Source organism: Takifugu rubripes, chromosome 7 (genome assembly GCF_901000725.2).
Source record: "Takifugu rubripes chromosome 7, fTakRub1.2, whole genome shotgun sequence".
In the NCBI taxonomy this organism is placed as follows: domain Eukaryota; kingdom Metazoa; phylum Chordata; class Actinopteri; order Tetraodontiformes; family Tetraodontidae; genus Takifugu; species Takifugu rubripes.
Window position 1 is genome coordinate 799562 of NC_042291.1, and position 16348 is coordinate 815909.

Genomic DNA, 16348 nt, shown 5'->3' on the forward strand with positions numbered 1-16348 from the left:
TAACTGGAAATTTCGGGACTTCCTTATCTTCTACACACCAGAGAGGTCTCTAAAATTGAGCCAGAAATAAAACACTTCCTCTGTATAGACCTTTGTGCATTCGCTTTGTCAAAATATGCAGGTTTGTTTTCAGAAGCATTTCAGTAATGATGTTCTTACTTCAGAGGGTGAGGAAGCAGGCCTGAGTCATTCAGGAACTACCCAGAATAGCTACAGCTATTATATAGTGGGCACTTTGGCCTCTATCCTTTGCTGCTCAGTATTTTCTGTCATGTACTGACCCCTATTTTTACTCCGCTGTCTGTATAGCTGCCCTGGAGAAGACCTATTTTGTGTGTCAAAGCCAAAAGAAATGATCTGAACAAAGTTGTAGATTTTATTTATTTATTTATTTTTGACAGCAAATGCCCTGCATTTGAATGGCATTTGGGAACCTTTACACCCACGGCACATCTGTCCTGGTTCAACGTGGGCCAGCCACTCTTCTGCATTCGTGCATTCTGTAGGCGCACATGTAGAATATACCTGCAAATAATTTACAAGATAGATGGAAAGCAGTAGAATGCTTATTTAACACAAATAACACTGTAGTAACACATAAACACTTTTTTTTTAAAAACAAACCTGCAAAGAAGGTCATCACAGCATGCCACCCAGCCTAGTATGTACGACCAGGAGAAACGCCAGTCGCCAAAGCGCTTACCCAGGAAGTTCACTGTCACCCCCCGTGTAAATAGCCATTGCAGCAGCAACAAAGAGAGCTTTGGAACAGGACAGAGGGAGAAGCACAATTTTAAATTCAACCCTGTAAGCAGGTCTGTTATTGGACCTGCTTCACTCATGGCCGCCACCGCAACTCACTCGAAACGAAGACATGATGCCAGCAGCAAAGGAGCGATTGAACCTCTCGAAGGCTGAAAAGTGGGCAAAAGAGAGGATCCCAGCGATGATTCCAGCAAAGCACGACATGGCCGACAGGATCATGAAGCGCGAGTGGCGTTCCAGTAGGCTGAGGAGGAAAATCAAGCCAGAATGCAAACTTCATATTTATAATTTTAAAACAAATAACAAAGCCTTGTTTTGGTGTGTCATTTGAAATATGCAGACTAATTGTAGATTGTGTGTTAATTACCGTAAGTTAATCGTGTGAATACGCCACTGAGATATAACTGTGCATTAGCACACTGACTTATGCATGTCAGATCAGGTGAGAAAAGCCATGTTAAGTATTTCCTCCTGTACATATGCATATGTATGGATCCAGACATGACCCATTGTCCATTTTAGAGTTCTGTTTACAAGCAGCTAAAAAAAAAATCGAATAAATAAACAAATGTTATTTATGTCAGGCCACTTTATTGACCATTAAATAGATGATGATCTCCATCTTGACAGCATCTTGAAGTGATTATTGCTCATTTGGTCATCTAATAAAAATTTGGTCAAACCAAAATCTGAAATACTCCAAGTCCAAGCGTTTCCCTCATGCTCGGCTGATACTGCAGCAATGTCAACCATGGATTCTCTACAAATACTACAACCTGTGTTCAGGTGAGTACAGTTCAGATTCAGTCCCATGATGAGGCTTTAAGGGCCACATTCACTTACCGATGCTGTCAGTCTGCATGTAGCATTTCCCAGACATGCAGTACCTCCACAGGCCTTGATGGGCAAAGCTGCCAGAGAGACGGTACTGCATCCAGTAGTCTGTCGCTGTTGAGACCACCAACAGGATGTTCCCCACAATGGCACAAAATAAGCCCCCTCCCATGAAGCTGTACATCATGAGTGACACCAAGGCTTCACGTACTGCACGAAAAGAAAACAAAGGTGGGAATGGGAGCCGGTGGGGATTTAAACCTTGTAATAGAGCTCAAGCTTCATTCAGTTGTGATAGTAAAGCAACCTGATGAGGGCGGATAAGCCCAAAAATCTGATGAAGCAGAGAGACGTCATTAATACTTCTGATGCTCAGTGTTGAAATGAGAGTAATGTTGGAGATGAACAGAAATCTGATACGCTTTACATTTATTATATGGCTTTTTCAACTACAAACTCAAAAATACAAACGGATTGCATCCTTTTCCACATCTGTGTCACATCAAAGCTGACATGCATGTTACACTCTCAGTTGGAGACTTTAAGGCATCAACAGTTAACCTGAAAATACAAAACCAAATCAATGTATTTTTTTAAGAGTAAAGATTTGAAAGTAAATAAGTAGCAAGTAATGAATCTGCTTACAGTATATCCCCATTCACATATGAGTGATAACCTGATCAACTAGTGAGTGGTTAGAAGCCTACCTTTAACTATTCATTTCACCAAAGTGACATCAGCAATTACCAAAACCTGTCATCATCTTACCAGAACTCCTCGGATAAGTCAGCCCTCCAGTGTCAGCCTTTACTCAGGGAAAGAATGAGAGAGAGTGCACGCCAGGAGTGTGTGAAGCATGAAAGAGGGAGCCCTAGGCCAAATTCCAAAAGGTTATCCCCTAAAAATTTTTGTTTGGTGGCAAAATCCTTCACAACAATCAGTTCAGAACAAACGCACTGGAGCTGCCGGGGCAAAAGCCACGTGAGGGCTTTCACACCGGACCTCTATTTGGTGTATATTTTGGGGGTCAAGGGAGGGGTGGGGGTTATGGTATTGGGGGCTGGGTGTGATGGGTATGATGTTGCAGCACCACAGCCCTTGTCTGTTTTTCTATTAGGGGTTCTGGAACTGTGGATGTGCAGAGGCTTGCAGTACTGCTGTGGTCAATGGAACATGCTGAATTGCACACTTTCATTCACAGTGTGTGGCGTGGCCAAAAGGACACATACATGCTGGGGGAAAAAAGAGACATGACCGGAGATCATTGCATGTGCACTGGGACCACCAGTCTATTAAATGCTGCGCTTAATGTGCCTGTTAATTGTCTAAATATAGTCAGCATAGAATTATTCTGACAACCAAAGTAAATATATGATTGTGCATAGTTACTGGGACGTACTGGGACCAACTGATGTTTGTGGTTGGGTAAAATTCCTTCTCCATACTTAACAGTTGCCCCCTCGAACTGGTCTTTCGTACAACAAAGGATGAAGTCCTCCAAAAGGCAAAAGACGTCTAAAAAGAGAATTTGAATTGGGACGGATATTCCAATTTTTTTGGGATTTTAATTAGCTTTTCCTTTGCTGCTGTTACCTTTTGAAAGAAAACATTTGGTGGTGCAATTTGCAACCTTTAAAGTGGCATTGAGAAATAAACACGCATTTAATTGTTGCTGTTGAAACTGAGACTCAGGTTTGTGGAACAGCTCTTGGAATCAGTATGACACAATAGCTGCACTTGGCCTAGATAAAAAGAACTTGCTTCACTTTTTGCAGGAAATGGCCCATAAAAACTGATCCCTATTAGAGAGTGGGATGCCCTAGTCACAATGTTGGCAATTCTACTGTTCACTGACATCTCTCTAAAGTACATATCAAAGATTTGTGTATGTAATCTACATGTTAAGACTGATTGATGCAGCAAATGTGACAGTCATAATGTTCAACATTGCTATAGCTAGCTCAGCAATTTTGTAGAGCTGCTTCTGCTTTGTTTTACATTAAAGATCACCATTATACGTTTTTAAGCATTAATTATTTAATAGTAATCTGTAGAACATCCGAATATTTGATTAAAGCAGTATTTTGAACAGGTTTCGAACTCTTAATGTGAGTGACTGCATCACATGCTCTTTGCTTTTGTTTCTTTTTCTGCTTTTTTTGTCCTCAATTGCTGCTCCTCACAGCCACAGTTCAGCAGAATTTTATGCATGGAACTATGCAATAAAGACCACTAGATTTAGAACCCACACTCCCGTTCTTGTCTCAGCTTTGGGAGTGATGGATACTCTACCAGGGCCACATACAGTATCTCCCGAGATCACTCAAATAAAACCTACATTGATTAAGGTGGAAGCACAGAGAGCGTGGAGAACAGCACCACCTGTTGGCCAACCTTCAAAGTTGTAAACAACAAAAATTATTTGGTAATACTTTGACTACTACTCTCTCTGGTATTGGTGTCAGAAAACCCTCCCTGTATACTATTTTGGCTCTCTGCTATACTTTGGAATTGTGAGGCTGCCCTTGTGCCCTTGCACTAGTAATTATCGATAGGTCAATAAAACAGAAAACTGTACATTATAAAAAATAAGCTAAAGCGAATGAAAGGCTAAACTGTGAGATTATCTGAATATATGCATAGAACAATCCCACACATACCTGCCAAGCAAGTCTGACATCATCATCTAAATGATTAATTTCATTAACTACGGTACTCAAAATTCAAGACAGCAAGCAGAGAGAAATGGCTTTAATATTGCTTTTAATCAATAAATGAAATGAATGTTAAAGTGGAGAAAGTTTATATATAAAAAAGATTATGTAAATAAAACCTCCCACTTTTAAAATAAAATAAAATTATAAAATGTTCGTGATAAGAATTAGTCTTAGACAGTTGTAGCCACTCTGACGGGTGGTGGGGGGACAAAGTGGGGAGAGCCACAGATCTTTCAGAAGGAGCCTGATAAGGAAAGAATACTGTGAATAAAATCCATCCAGTCAGATATTTTAATCTTGAAAAGCCTACCTGCTGTAACCTGTTGTAATCTGGGGCAATGTTAAGACCTCCTGTTGACACATTTTGAGGAGTTTTATCAATTTGGGTTGTCACTTTCTGCACAAAAAGCAAAACAACCAAATAAAGCCTGGAGCAGTACACTAAATATAAATATATATATATATTATAATGAACTGTTAATAAAGCTGCACATATAACTGAATATGTGTCATGTTAACCAGTGAAGCGACTCAAACCTTCTCGCCCCCTCTTGACAGTGTATATCTAGTCCTCTGGCCTATGACACCAATAGAATGTGAATGAAATGCATCAGTTAATTTCAAAGTTGGTGCCAAACAAGCTCACACATCACACCTTCTTTTGTTGTCACAGTAGATCCAGAGGTAGACGACCACACCCAGCAGAAGCAACAGCACGAGGAGGCTGCAGGGGATTCCAGCTGCAATGCCAGCGATGGCGGGTCGCTCAGCCCACCGCCTAGAATCAACACTTCCAAGAGTTTTACACCTGAAACGTTGAGGCATATGCAGTCAACAATCTGATGTACCTGGACCAATTTTTCAGAACTTTGGAGGGCTCTCCCTCTGTCACACGGGCTTTAGGTATCACCCGGAACCTATATGTCAAGTCTGGATCGAGGTTAAAAGACATCTGTGCTGCGAGCGCTGCCGGGTTTCTGCTGGATGGTGTGAAATCTGCTTGAGGCGCTTCTGTCTTCGATTCCATGGTGGTTTTGGCTCAGGAGGCCCGGTCCTTTCATCTGAATATCAAAGCCTTTGGAAAACATGGCATCATGTTTATGTTTATGTTCATCATGCTGTCTTATTTAAAACGTCATTTGATTTATGGAGTCATTTAGCTCAGGTGTGTGTTTTGAGAACACAAAACTGCTCTGCCAAAGTGTCCACTCATTTCTCTAGTGTGTTTACACCTGTATCGTCTGTGCTGAGTTTCTGTTTTCAAGGGGTGTTTGCGTCCCAGGCTTTTGCTGAGACGTACAAACTCAAAACCAGAAAATTGGGTTCATGACGCAGCACTGCGAAAAACATTTATCAGGAAAAATAATCCTTCTGGAAGTGGCCCCTCTCACCTGTAACAATAGACATCGGCGGGACCTCCCAGGTTAGTGTGATGATGGTACCATTTTGATTGGGGAACAAACTGGAATCTGAGATGGACGGTCCTGGAAAGATAGGGTGGAGGTGGGGGTGGGAAGTGCCATCGTAAACCAGGGAGAGCTTTGTTTAGAGGAAAGGAGCAGAAACTACACAAATCCATGACAACTGAGTAAGCGGACAGCTGCTGAAAAAAAAGTAAATTATATTTCATGTGCATCAGATGTTGGACATGTTTTTTTTGACAAAGCAACTTATTTTGAAAGGCATGCATCAGACACGTGCAGCCATGGTAACTAACATTTGATTGACGCTCTCTCCAAGTTTGTTCCGCTAAGAGGCAAGATGTCAAAGCGTATTAGAGTTTCATTCACTGAGGATAGTAGGGGACAGAAACTCTAGACGTGGGTCATGACTGAATGACCACGGGAAAATATGGGCCCCAGAGAGAGACCAGTGGAGGAGCCCTGTTGAAAATACTGGCTGTTCCGAAGCACCATTCTTCACCATCATTGTACCGGAACAGTAGGAGTTCAGAAAATTGCGCCAAAATGACCCCGGTTGGATTCACGTTACCTTTTAACCGTGTTTGCCTGGTCTGGCTGCCCAGTGGGTTGCGGCAGACGCACGTATAGTTGTTGAGGAGGAAGTTGCTAACATTATAATGGTGAATGTTGAGCTGTGTGGCGTCGGTGATGATCTGGTAGGTTGTCCCATTGGTGAGTGCTCTGTGGCCGTCGGTCCACAACACCGCAGCTGTGGGTGACGCCTCGCTGACACAGCGGATACTGACCACTATTTTTGCCCTCAGAGTCAACTGTCGTTCTCACAGCTGGTAGGAACTTGGCTGGACTACCTGGTGGAGAGAACCTCCATAGCTCATCATGTGTACACCTCAAATAGATCATTGTGGATCCAAGACTTACGCGCAGTAATGTCACAGTTGGTCTTTTCGACTGGGTGGTCAGCAATGCAGGGTGACAGGTTTCCCATCGAGGGTATTTACGGCGGTGACATTTAGACTGAGGATAGCAGCACCGCTGCTGGAGTTGCTCAAAACTGGGAAGGAAAGCTGTGCCGGAGGGCTTCCTGCCAACCACTGACACTGGTACTGCAATTCAGTATTATTTACTGACTGCACAGAGCACACAGGGGTACCCAACGGCCTCTCTGTTGAAAAAGATCTTGGAAGTAATTTCATCACATGATGAAAACTCAATTAAAGAGAGGAAGTGAATATAAGATATTGCAAAGACAAGAGCCTGTTTTAATGGTACAAATTCAAGCAGCGTTATTAGTCCAACAATTTTAATTGGGCCCAGTGGATGTGAAATTTATCTAAGACACTAAACACTATGAAAAGATTCCATTGACACTTTTTACATACCGTAGACTTTTAAATGAATGATCTTTTCCCGTTGTTTTATTGTCTCCTCGTTGCGCAACAAACATGTGTATTCACCCCCCTTGACTGGTCTGCACATCTGTTATATTGAGCACTCTGGCGTGGGAGACAGTCCTGCCCACCGAAGAGCCACTCCACAGTTTGGCTGTGGGAAGCCATCAGCTCGGCAGGAAAGAGCCAGAGAGTCTCCTGATATGTAAAAAAGGCTTAGCCGGGTGGGCCTCAAGGGTGGGCTCATCTGGTCCATCTGAGACAGACAGATTTAGAAGAGAATGAAGGGGAGGTTTTCAATGACAGAAGCAGAAATTTTTAGGCTTACACCGCACGGTGACGTTGCTGTGCGCTGTTGCGCTGCTGAAGGGGTTTGTCAATAATAAGGTGTACTGTCCTGTATCATTTCGGGTCGGCTTAAGGACCACCAGGCTCCTGTTTTCCACCGAGTAGTGAGAGTTGCTATTTATCTCGATGCCATGGAATAACCACATCTGCTGCTCTACCACTCCTTGCAGAATGCTGTAGTGGAGGGTGAACCGCGCTGCTCCCTCTGTGGCGAAATCTGGCTGCATACTCAACAGCACGTTCTTGATGTTGTCTGCGAATTATTGAAGGTGGATCAGGTGCAGGAAAAAAAATCACCGTGGCGGAAAATTGAAACTTTAGTGGCATAAATTCATTAGGGTAAAGTATTTATATTGTAGATGTTGGTGAACGTACCTTCTCACTATTAGCATGAAGAGAAAATATAGATTATACATGAGGCCAGTGTTATCAAATTCAGAAGGGTTTGGGGGAAAAAAAGATTTAATAAGAGATGGGAGATGGTGTCAAATAAATTTGAGCATCCAACAAAGGTATCAAACACAACTCACCATATACTTTCAGGCTGAAAGTAGTCCGTGACTTTCCCAGCCCAGACTTTGTCATTTCAACCGTGTAGCTGTCGGTATAGGAGACAGGCACGTTTAAAAATGTAAGGGATCCATTACTTTCAATCCTCAGCACGGTCCGTCTGTCTGCTGCAATGTCTGGAGGCTCAAAAGATGCAATTGTCCAGGTGACGACAGGAAGGTCTCTGATAAACCAGGTAACCACTGGGTCAGAGGCACCACTGAAGGACACGGCCAGGGTTACTTGACTCCCGGCTAAAACCTTCACGTCAGAGGGACCAGCAGGAGAAACAACCAGCTCACAGTGGGCCCCTGCCAAAAAGAATTAGGCACCTCAACTTATAGTGTTAGCCTTAATCAGCTGTTAAACTACAACTTTATGTAGTTTCAATACCATTTTCTTAACATTTGATTAAGGTGTTTTATGTAGTTGAGTTGTTAAGATTAGCTACAAAAAGCTAAAATAATACATTTGTTTTGCTGGAATCTGTGCAAGTTCCAGTCTCTATGATGGTGTGATGGTCACATGAGGGAAAACAGAGCTCTAAATTTCAAGGTGAAACCTAAAAGCCTGTAAGTCACAATAATTGTGGCAATTGATTGTGACTCTTTATGTCAAACGTCAAGTGTCACTCTGAACTTGAGTCCACTTTAAATTCACTGGATTTATCTCAGCAAAATCCAAGCAAATATGTTTTTAGAATAAAAATGTAAATATGTCTTACCTTGATAAGAAAAACAAAGTAAAATAAGGAGAAACACTGACTTGAAGCTAATGTATTCAGAAATTTGCATCATTTAAAAACAGAAATGTATTCCAAGAACACAATAACAAAGGAGAAGAAATGTCCTTGGACTCTTGAATCGCAGTGACTGAACCACCTGCATAACCTGCTGTGTCTTTAGCTCAGCTGTCAACACAGCGCATGCCTGCATGGGACCTACAACAAAAGCCTGATTGTGCACATGAGATCACGCCCCTTGTCTAATTTCTCTAGTGCCACAAAAATGGGTGTGTTTGTCGGGTTTTTTCATCCATAAGAATTTGAATCATGACTATCGGTGAGTTTTTGCAGTCCATTGCCTAGTCAGAATATTCAGAATTTAATGAAGGGTATCCATCTGCAGCACCACTGAAGGAGTAGACAATGCTTCAAAATGTCTGCAGGAAAAAGGGGAACCCTGGGGCTGGACCTGCAGGCTGGGCCTGGGTCGGGTCACCTAGAGGAGATGCTGCGAGACCCAAACCATCTGATTAATCCAGACAAGTGCTGATGTGCCCAGAGGCATGAGTACAAATGCTGAAGTGCCATATATGATTTTTTTTTTTTTAATTCTAATGATCCAAAAGCCCCTGGCTTGAGCCTTTTATAAGGTATATGGTCACCCATACGGCTTCTGATACCACATCACCACTGTCCTCCAAAACCGATTGATTCAGTCCTCGTTACTTATTGCATACACCTCACACAAAACACTCAATAACTAGGCCCCCCTCCTACCTTAGAGACCTGCTCCAGCCTCTCCCACGATCTCCACTCAGCTGAAGGTCATATCCTGTCAATACCTACATGGACCAAGCACCAAAGCTGGGAGGACAGTGATGGACACAGATCTGAGCCTGGTCCTTCTGCCCCCCACCCAAACCAATCTGCACACACCTCCCAACTGTCAAGACTGCTCAAAATCCACCCTTTTAAATTAGCTCTAAAGGTAGAATGTTTTAGTATTCTGGTTTATAATTGGACTGGATTTTTAACTATGTTATACTTTATATTTGAATGTATCTGTGAAAGTGGTTACAAATAAATTGCATTTTCTTGAGGAAATGCTTAGAGCATTTACAAAAAGTATGTTGATGTTCAACAGAAATAGCAAACTACAAAAAATACCATTTAACAAGCATCTCTCAAAGAGCGGTACTTTGTTTTTCCATTAAGATTTACCGGATTATTTAAAATAAAGAAGCTTTCTGCAAATCAGGAAATATTCTGCAGGTGCACTGCAATAGTGGACTTTAAGTTTTTTCCTTCATTGCAGTTCAGTTAGAAAAACAGAATCATCCACCCACAGAATAGAGTAAAGCCGTTGCAAAAATGAAGGAATCAAAAGTGTATTTTGATATGAAAAAGACTGGCTGCTTTATTGTCATAGAACTGTTCTGTACAATTAACAGCAAATTCAAGAGCTTATGGTAAAATTGGGCTGTGACCCTCCTCCTTTGGTCTTACTGAGAGACAGTGTCCAGGCAGGCCAGCTACAACCACAGAAATTAAACCAAGTACCTGTAGATTTTACACCAACCCTGAAAGCCATTATTCGAACACATCTACATGCATATTTACACATATCAATTAGAAAAGACTATTTCTAAAGCTGATCCACCCTCATGTTAAAATGCTAATGGTGTTACAGTGATATTACATATAGCATTAATAACAGAGTAAAAGTAAGTTTTTAGTCAATTATTATATTTATTTGTCTGAGAGTTGAACCATCATTTCAGATAAAATGTACAAATGATGCTGTTAGGGTTGTGTGGGTCTGCTGCAGGACAATACATCTCAGTAGTGCTCAGCTATCCTCAGTCTTCACGGTCTACAGCAGAAGCCTGTCCTTCAGATGTCACACAGGCCAGTCATTTATTCCAGATTCCTGCAAAGACAGAAAATATAGATATTCAAGACAAGACATCATATTAAAAGAGGCTGGCAGTATGGCTAGTGTGGCACATAACCCCTGTGCCCAAGAAACTCTTATTCCTTATAACATATGGTGAAACCGAGGATTTGCTATATACAAGTAACAACCACTGGTAATGTGAAGTGGAAACGGTTGGGCAAGCATCTGCAAAAATAAGAACACTGTCAAACCTTGGATCCTGCTGAGTAACCAGGTTTCTCAGCGTTAATGCAAACGCAGGATACTGAATAGGAGCATAGCTGGAATATTGGTGATAGCCTGGACACTCATGTCCATGAAAACACATTGACTCACTACACAATAACAATACAATTCAATTACTCACCATAAAGGTCTTTGTTATTGTGCCTATATCCTCCCAGTCTCCTTCAGTTTGCCCACCAGATCTGCCACCGTCTCTACCTTCACCCCTGCCTGTCTCTGTGGGGGCTCGTCTACGCGCAGCTGTTCCAGTCGTGATGTCAGATCCACTCCTAAATCGGCAGGTTTCATGTTAACTATCTTCTTCTTCTTGGCTTTCTGCAGGTAAGAAACAACGATGTCAGAAAGGACAGTCAGAAAGATCATTTTCTGGGAAAAGCTTTCAAAATCTGAAACCTGAGAAAAAAATTACTACAACTAACTTCTGCTTAGACTTACAGGGCTATTTTTTGTCCCTTTCTGTTTTTATTGTCAATATCAAATTGACACTTAATCATATTTTGTCTGTTGTCTTTAACTTTTTTTGTTGTCAAGGTCACTGGTCGTCACTGTTCATTTCAGGGTTCATCTACCCTCCCATCTATTGGTAAAAAGGGGAACTGCATATATTTTAGCAGATCAATGGTCCTTCAGAAAAGCTTTAATCTAAAAAGCCTGGTTCATCCTATTGACTAGTGGAGTTTCAAACAATCTTTATTTTGACCATTTTTAAAAACGTGCTGATGTGGGCACTGGAAGTTTAGGTGTATAGAAATATAGTTTTCAATTGCAGACAATACATATACAACATAGGCTAAATTCTTTGGCGAAACAATGACTATCATCAAATAGAACCTCTCTCAGTCTCATTGTAACATGTTTTCTATGTATTGTATAGTGAATTTGTACATCGGTGCAAATCTAGAGTCCAGACTGTTCTAACACGACCTCCAAGATAAGATTTTACTTTCCTCATTATTTATAGGAAATTACTGAACGTGACTTATGAGCCTTGTACCGGTAATTTAATCCCATTTCCTAACGACCTACCATGATATTAGGGAGGGTGGCGTATCTCGGAGTGTTAAGTCGAAGATCAGCGGTGACCACTGCAGGTGTCTTTATCCTGATAGTCTCGAGGCCTCCATCAATCTCTCTCACCACTTTAACTTTGTCCCCCTCTATTGCCACTTCAGATGCAAAGGTCCCCTAAAAAATAAAGTTACAGTTTGGTGATAAAACCATGAACATAATAAAAGACACCAGGTAAATGAACTTCAACCTTATCTCTGCATGAGGCCTTCAGACCGGTATCAATTAGTGCAGGTATACCATATCGCTAATACTGACTCCAACTAGTTTCTGATCAATTTGATAAGATATTAGCGGTGGATACATTATGTAACCTTGTACTGACACTGGGAAAGAAAAACAGAAAGCACTACAATCACTGGATTTATCTTAGCATTATTTTAGTAGGACTATTTCAGGAAAAGGGTAAAACCATACCTGAGGCCAGTCTAATAGGGCTGCGGTCATCTGGCCTGTTTGATTGCAGTCATCATCGATGGCCTAACAAAGCAAACGTCATCAGTAAAATGTCTGTGTATCCCCTATAGTTGCCAATCTATACATGGAGAAGGTGGAATCCCAGGCCCTGACATCCTTCACAGGAACTGCGCCAAGCCACTGGTTCAGGTATGTGGATGACACCTGGGTCAAAATTCAAATACAAGAATTGGAAGCGTTCTCCGATCACCTCAACAAAACAGACGAGCATGTAAAATTCACCCGGGAAGAGGTAAAAGGAAACAGTCTGGCCTTTCTGGACTGCGCAGTCAAGATCACTGAGGACAGAAATCTCACCATCGAAGTCTACAGAAAACCTACACATACCGACCAGTACCTCCAGTTTGACTCTCACCACCCACTGGAACACAAGTTGGGAGTGATCAGAACTCTCCAACACCGGGCCAGGGAAATACCCACCACATCCCAAGGCAGAAAGAAGGAACAGAACCACATTAAGACAGCTCTCAAAACATGTGGCTACCCAGACTGGGCCTTCACCAAAACCTCAAGAAAGCAAGACCTCAGCAAAGGAGAGGAGGAGAGAAACAAACGCCGCAGCGTTTCCATCCCCTACCTGTCTGGAGTCTCGGAGAAGTTTAGGAGGATCCTCCAGAAACACGACATACCGGTTCATTTCAAACCCAGCAACACCCTCAGACAGAGGTTAGTACACCCAAAGGACAAGACACCAAGACCCAAACAAAGTAATGTTGTTTATGCTGTACAGTGCCAGGAGAAATGCAAGGAACTGTACATTGGGGAAACCAAACAACCTCTACACAGAAGAATGGCACAACACAGACGTGCCACCTCTTCGGGTCAGGATTCAGCAGTCCACTTACACTTAAAGGAGAGTGGGCACTCCTTCGAGGACAGCCAAGTACGGATACTGGCCAGAGAAGACCGCTGGTTCGAAAGGGGGGTCAAGGAAGCTATCCATGTTAAATTGGAGAAGAAACCATCCTTAAACAGGGGTGGTGGCCTGAGGCACTTCCTATCACCCACATACAATGCAGTCCTCCACTCCTTCCAACAGCAAACAAACATTCACACCATTCCAAGAGACCCAGTGACTCATCACCATGTGACCCAGCAGACAAAGGGGAGACATCTCAACAGAAACTAGGTCAACGACCCGACCAACGACCCTGCTAACGACTCTCAGGTGACCACCCAGATCATTAGCATGCAAATGGTCCAGGGGCTATATATTCTCAAGCTCTCTCCCCAGCGATTTCAGAACTGAAGAAGCCTTCTGGATAGAAGGCGAAACGTCTTCAAGAGAAGAAACCCAGTCCAGTTGACAGAGAAAACTACCTTGGGGTCATCAGTAAAATAACAATAGCGCGAGTAGCAGACCTTCTGTTCAGCTTCAAACAGGCCAACTTGGATATCCTGTAGTTTTTTGAAGATGTTTTGCCTCTCATCCATGGTCATCATGTGTTGTTTAGGCTGAACTAGGGTATACGTTTCTGGGAAGCGATCCAAGGACCGCTTTATATCCTCTTCTGTTCAGTGATGGCCTTTCAAGTTTACGGCTTCTTTTACTCCTTTTTCAAAACTATCTTTCCTCTCTGGCTAAAAGAGCCAGTTAGAACTGAACAAGCCTCTTGGATGAGAGCTGAAATGTATTAAAAAAAACAACAATAAAGTCCAGACCATAAGCTATTTTAAGTTCAAAAGAAGATTTCTTTGAGCTGGATGACTGAACATTTAGCAATACCAGTACCAGACAAGGAAGACATCACTATTTTTTACGTCAGGAAATACAGGCATGCAACTCGATTGAAATAATGATGGAACACCAAAGGAATATTTATTACTTGTTTGCCAAGGATGACTAGCTGAGCATCTTCTTTCTTGGCCAAAGCAGCCATGATTTTGGACACCTGCAGAGGTCCAAGGGTGTCATAATCTTTCCCAGATACTTCAACATGAATTCCACGGTCTGCTCCCATAGCAAGGGCGGTGCGGATGGTCTCCTAAGTAGGACAGGAAGGTGGGTTAAAAGGAGGCACTGGCTCAAATCAATGATACCGATATGTGAAGTAAGATCTACAGCATAAATTTGTCACATAATATGATGAAGGATAATGTCGGGAAACAAGAAAAACTGCACTGTGGCCAAAACATCATTGTAACAAATCTCTGAAAACATTTTAGTAAAGAAAACAACGTGCGTTGTTCTGACAGTTACTTGAACGCTGATGCTTCCTGTAATTTTCAAATTCCTGTAATTTTCTACTTACCTGATATCTACTGTTATGATTGAGTTGGCAAATCACTTCTTTTAAGCGTGATTCACCACAATTACATTGCCACTATTCTGAAGTATCATTCTGCGAAACCATTCTAAAAATGTGGAGATCTCCTCCTCACAAGCAAAGCAGAGTCTGGCACACGTGCACTTACCTGTGCCTGCTGTGGCCCGCAGCTGACAGCAACAACCTCTTTAATAAGCTTCTTCTCCTTCAGCTTGACTGCTTCCTCCACAGCGATCTCACAGAAGGGGTTCATCGAGTGTTTCACGCCATCAGTCACCACGCCTGTATTGTCCGGCTTCACGCGAATCTAAAGAGCAAAACAGCCGGACAGTCACTACAGGAATGTTGGATGAATAACACGCAAATGTGGGAGAAAAGCTCTCAATTATAAAAGCAGGTTTGAACAGGGACCCTGTAAATATTAAATTACTTTATGTCCTCAGAGGTGGCCAAGGATAAAAGCCGAGAGAAAGATATAAATTGTACTTTAATAAAGAAGTGGAGCCTCTATAAACAAATCACAGGTGATGGAAGACTCAGCCTGATGTGGAAACATTGTTTAAAGTACAATTATGAGGCACAAAGTTGCACTATAATGGCAACACTGGGGTCAGAAAGCAGCTGTGTTACTATTGAGCAATGACAGGTTAGACCCTGCTTCTACCAGCTGCAGCAGGTGTGTTCTTGGTTTGGTGCCCACCTGGTCAAAAAACAAACAGAATACTAATTTTACAATAAATGCATGCATGACTCGCGTAAGACCTTCATTTAAGTCCTCGTTCATTGAAGTGTGCGTGCAGTGAACCTCGGAACACAAGGTGGAAAGCAAATGGGAGTCAATGGGTTACACAACCCCAACTACATCAGCTATTTCTTTGCATGGATTGTGCCACGTTAAGAACTTATAATGCACAGTATATGATAAATACGTAATATAGAGCGATTGCATGGTTTCTGGCACATAGTGGACATTTATCTGTCATAATTCGCCAAATGTCCCTTAGCCAGGTGGTACAGGGCTAAGAGTTATCACAAAGTAAAATACGATAAGAGTGGCAGCGACACAACCTTAATACACTACACAACTGCAGGGAGATCCTACCTTAACAGCGTAATCAATTACACGCTTAACGCCAACGAGAACGCGGCCAGACATTGTGAATGAAGCGTCCAACCAAAGGAGCACAGTTGGTAAAGAGTCACCGCTGTGAACCTTCAACAAGGAGAGACCGGAATTGTTTCAGGGTGATTCCAAAGCAGGAAGTCGTGGGGGCCGCCCACCGTGACAGCCAATGAGAGCCTGGCAGACGGCAGCGTTCTCAGTCATGGTTCGTCGAGTCGCCCGGACGTCGTTGTTAAACTCAACGCAAAAAGCGCTCTTGCGCGGAAGGCCGGCAGTGACCTTTTCAATTTTCTATTGGATTAGTGCATGTGAGAAAGTACTACAGGTAGATGGAACTCAAAATATTACGATCAAAGCGATGTGGATCATAGGCAAATTTCACTATGTATCTCTCATCTTGATTCTCCAAATCCTAGTCCATAATCTGCTACCTCAAACAACAATGTTTTCACCAACTCTCACCGTCGAACAGTGTGAAGTCA

At 42.4% G+C, this 16348-nt stretch overlaps 2 protein-coding genes, 1 long non-coding RNA gene and 1 pseudogene across 3 annotated transcripts; all 4 read right to left on the reverse strand.

The window, feature by feature from the left end:
• Window positions 1-370: 370 nt before the first annotated feature.
• On the reverse strand, window positions 371-2281 carry LOC115250460 (lens fiber membrane intrinsic protein-like; annotated as a pseudogene).
• Window positions 2282-4529: 2248 nt separating this feature from the next.
• Window positions 4530-4876, reverse strand: LOC115250548 (uncharacterized). The gene is made up of 3 exons (XR_003889120.1): window positions 4854-4876; window positions 4627-4713; window positions 4530-4560 (listed from the first exon to the last, which is right to left on the reverse strand). It is a non-coding gene; the product is annotated as an uncharacterized lncRNA (long non-coding RNA).
• A 2419-nt stretch (window positions 4877-7295) lies between these two features.
• Window positions 7296-8916, reverse strand: LOC115250337 (V-set and immunoglobulin domain-containing protein 10-like). Its single transcript, XM_029838497.1, has 4 exons — window positions 8750-8916; window positions 8007-8336; window positions 7457-7729; window positions 7296-7384 (listed from the first exon to the last, which is right to left on the reverse strand). The coding sequence occupies exons 1-4, from the start codon at window positions 8820-8822 to the stop codon at window positions 7296-7298; spliced, it is 765 nt and encodes a 254-aa protein (XP_029694357.1). The 5' UTR covers window positions 8823-8916.
• A 1222-nt stretch (window positions 8917-10138) lies between these two features.
• Window positions 10139-16004, reverse strand: etfb (electron transfer flavoprotein subunit beta). The gene is made up of 7 exons (XM_029838770.1): window positions 15846-16004; window positions 14892-15050; window positions 14303-14461; window positions 12417-12479; window positions 11958-12116; window positions 11053-11246; window positions 10139-10679 (listed from the first exon to the last, which is right to left on the reverse strand). Exons 1-6 carry the CDS (start codon window positions 15897-15899, stop codon window positions 11076-11078), a joined length of 765 nt encoding a protein of 254 aa, XP_029694630.1. The 5' UTR covers window positions 15900-16004; the 3' UTR covers window positions 10139-10679; window positions 11053-11075.
• Window positions 16005-16348: the final 344 nt, after the last annotated feature.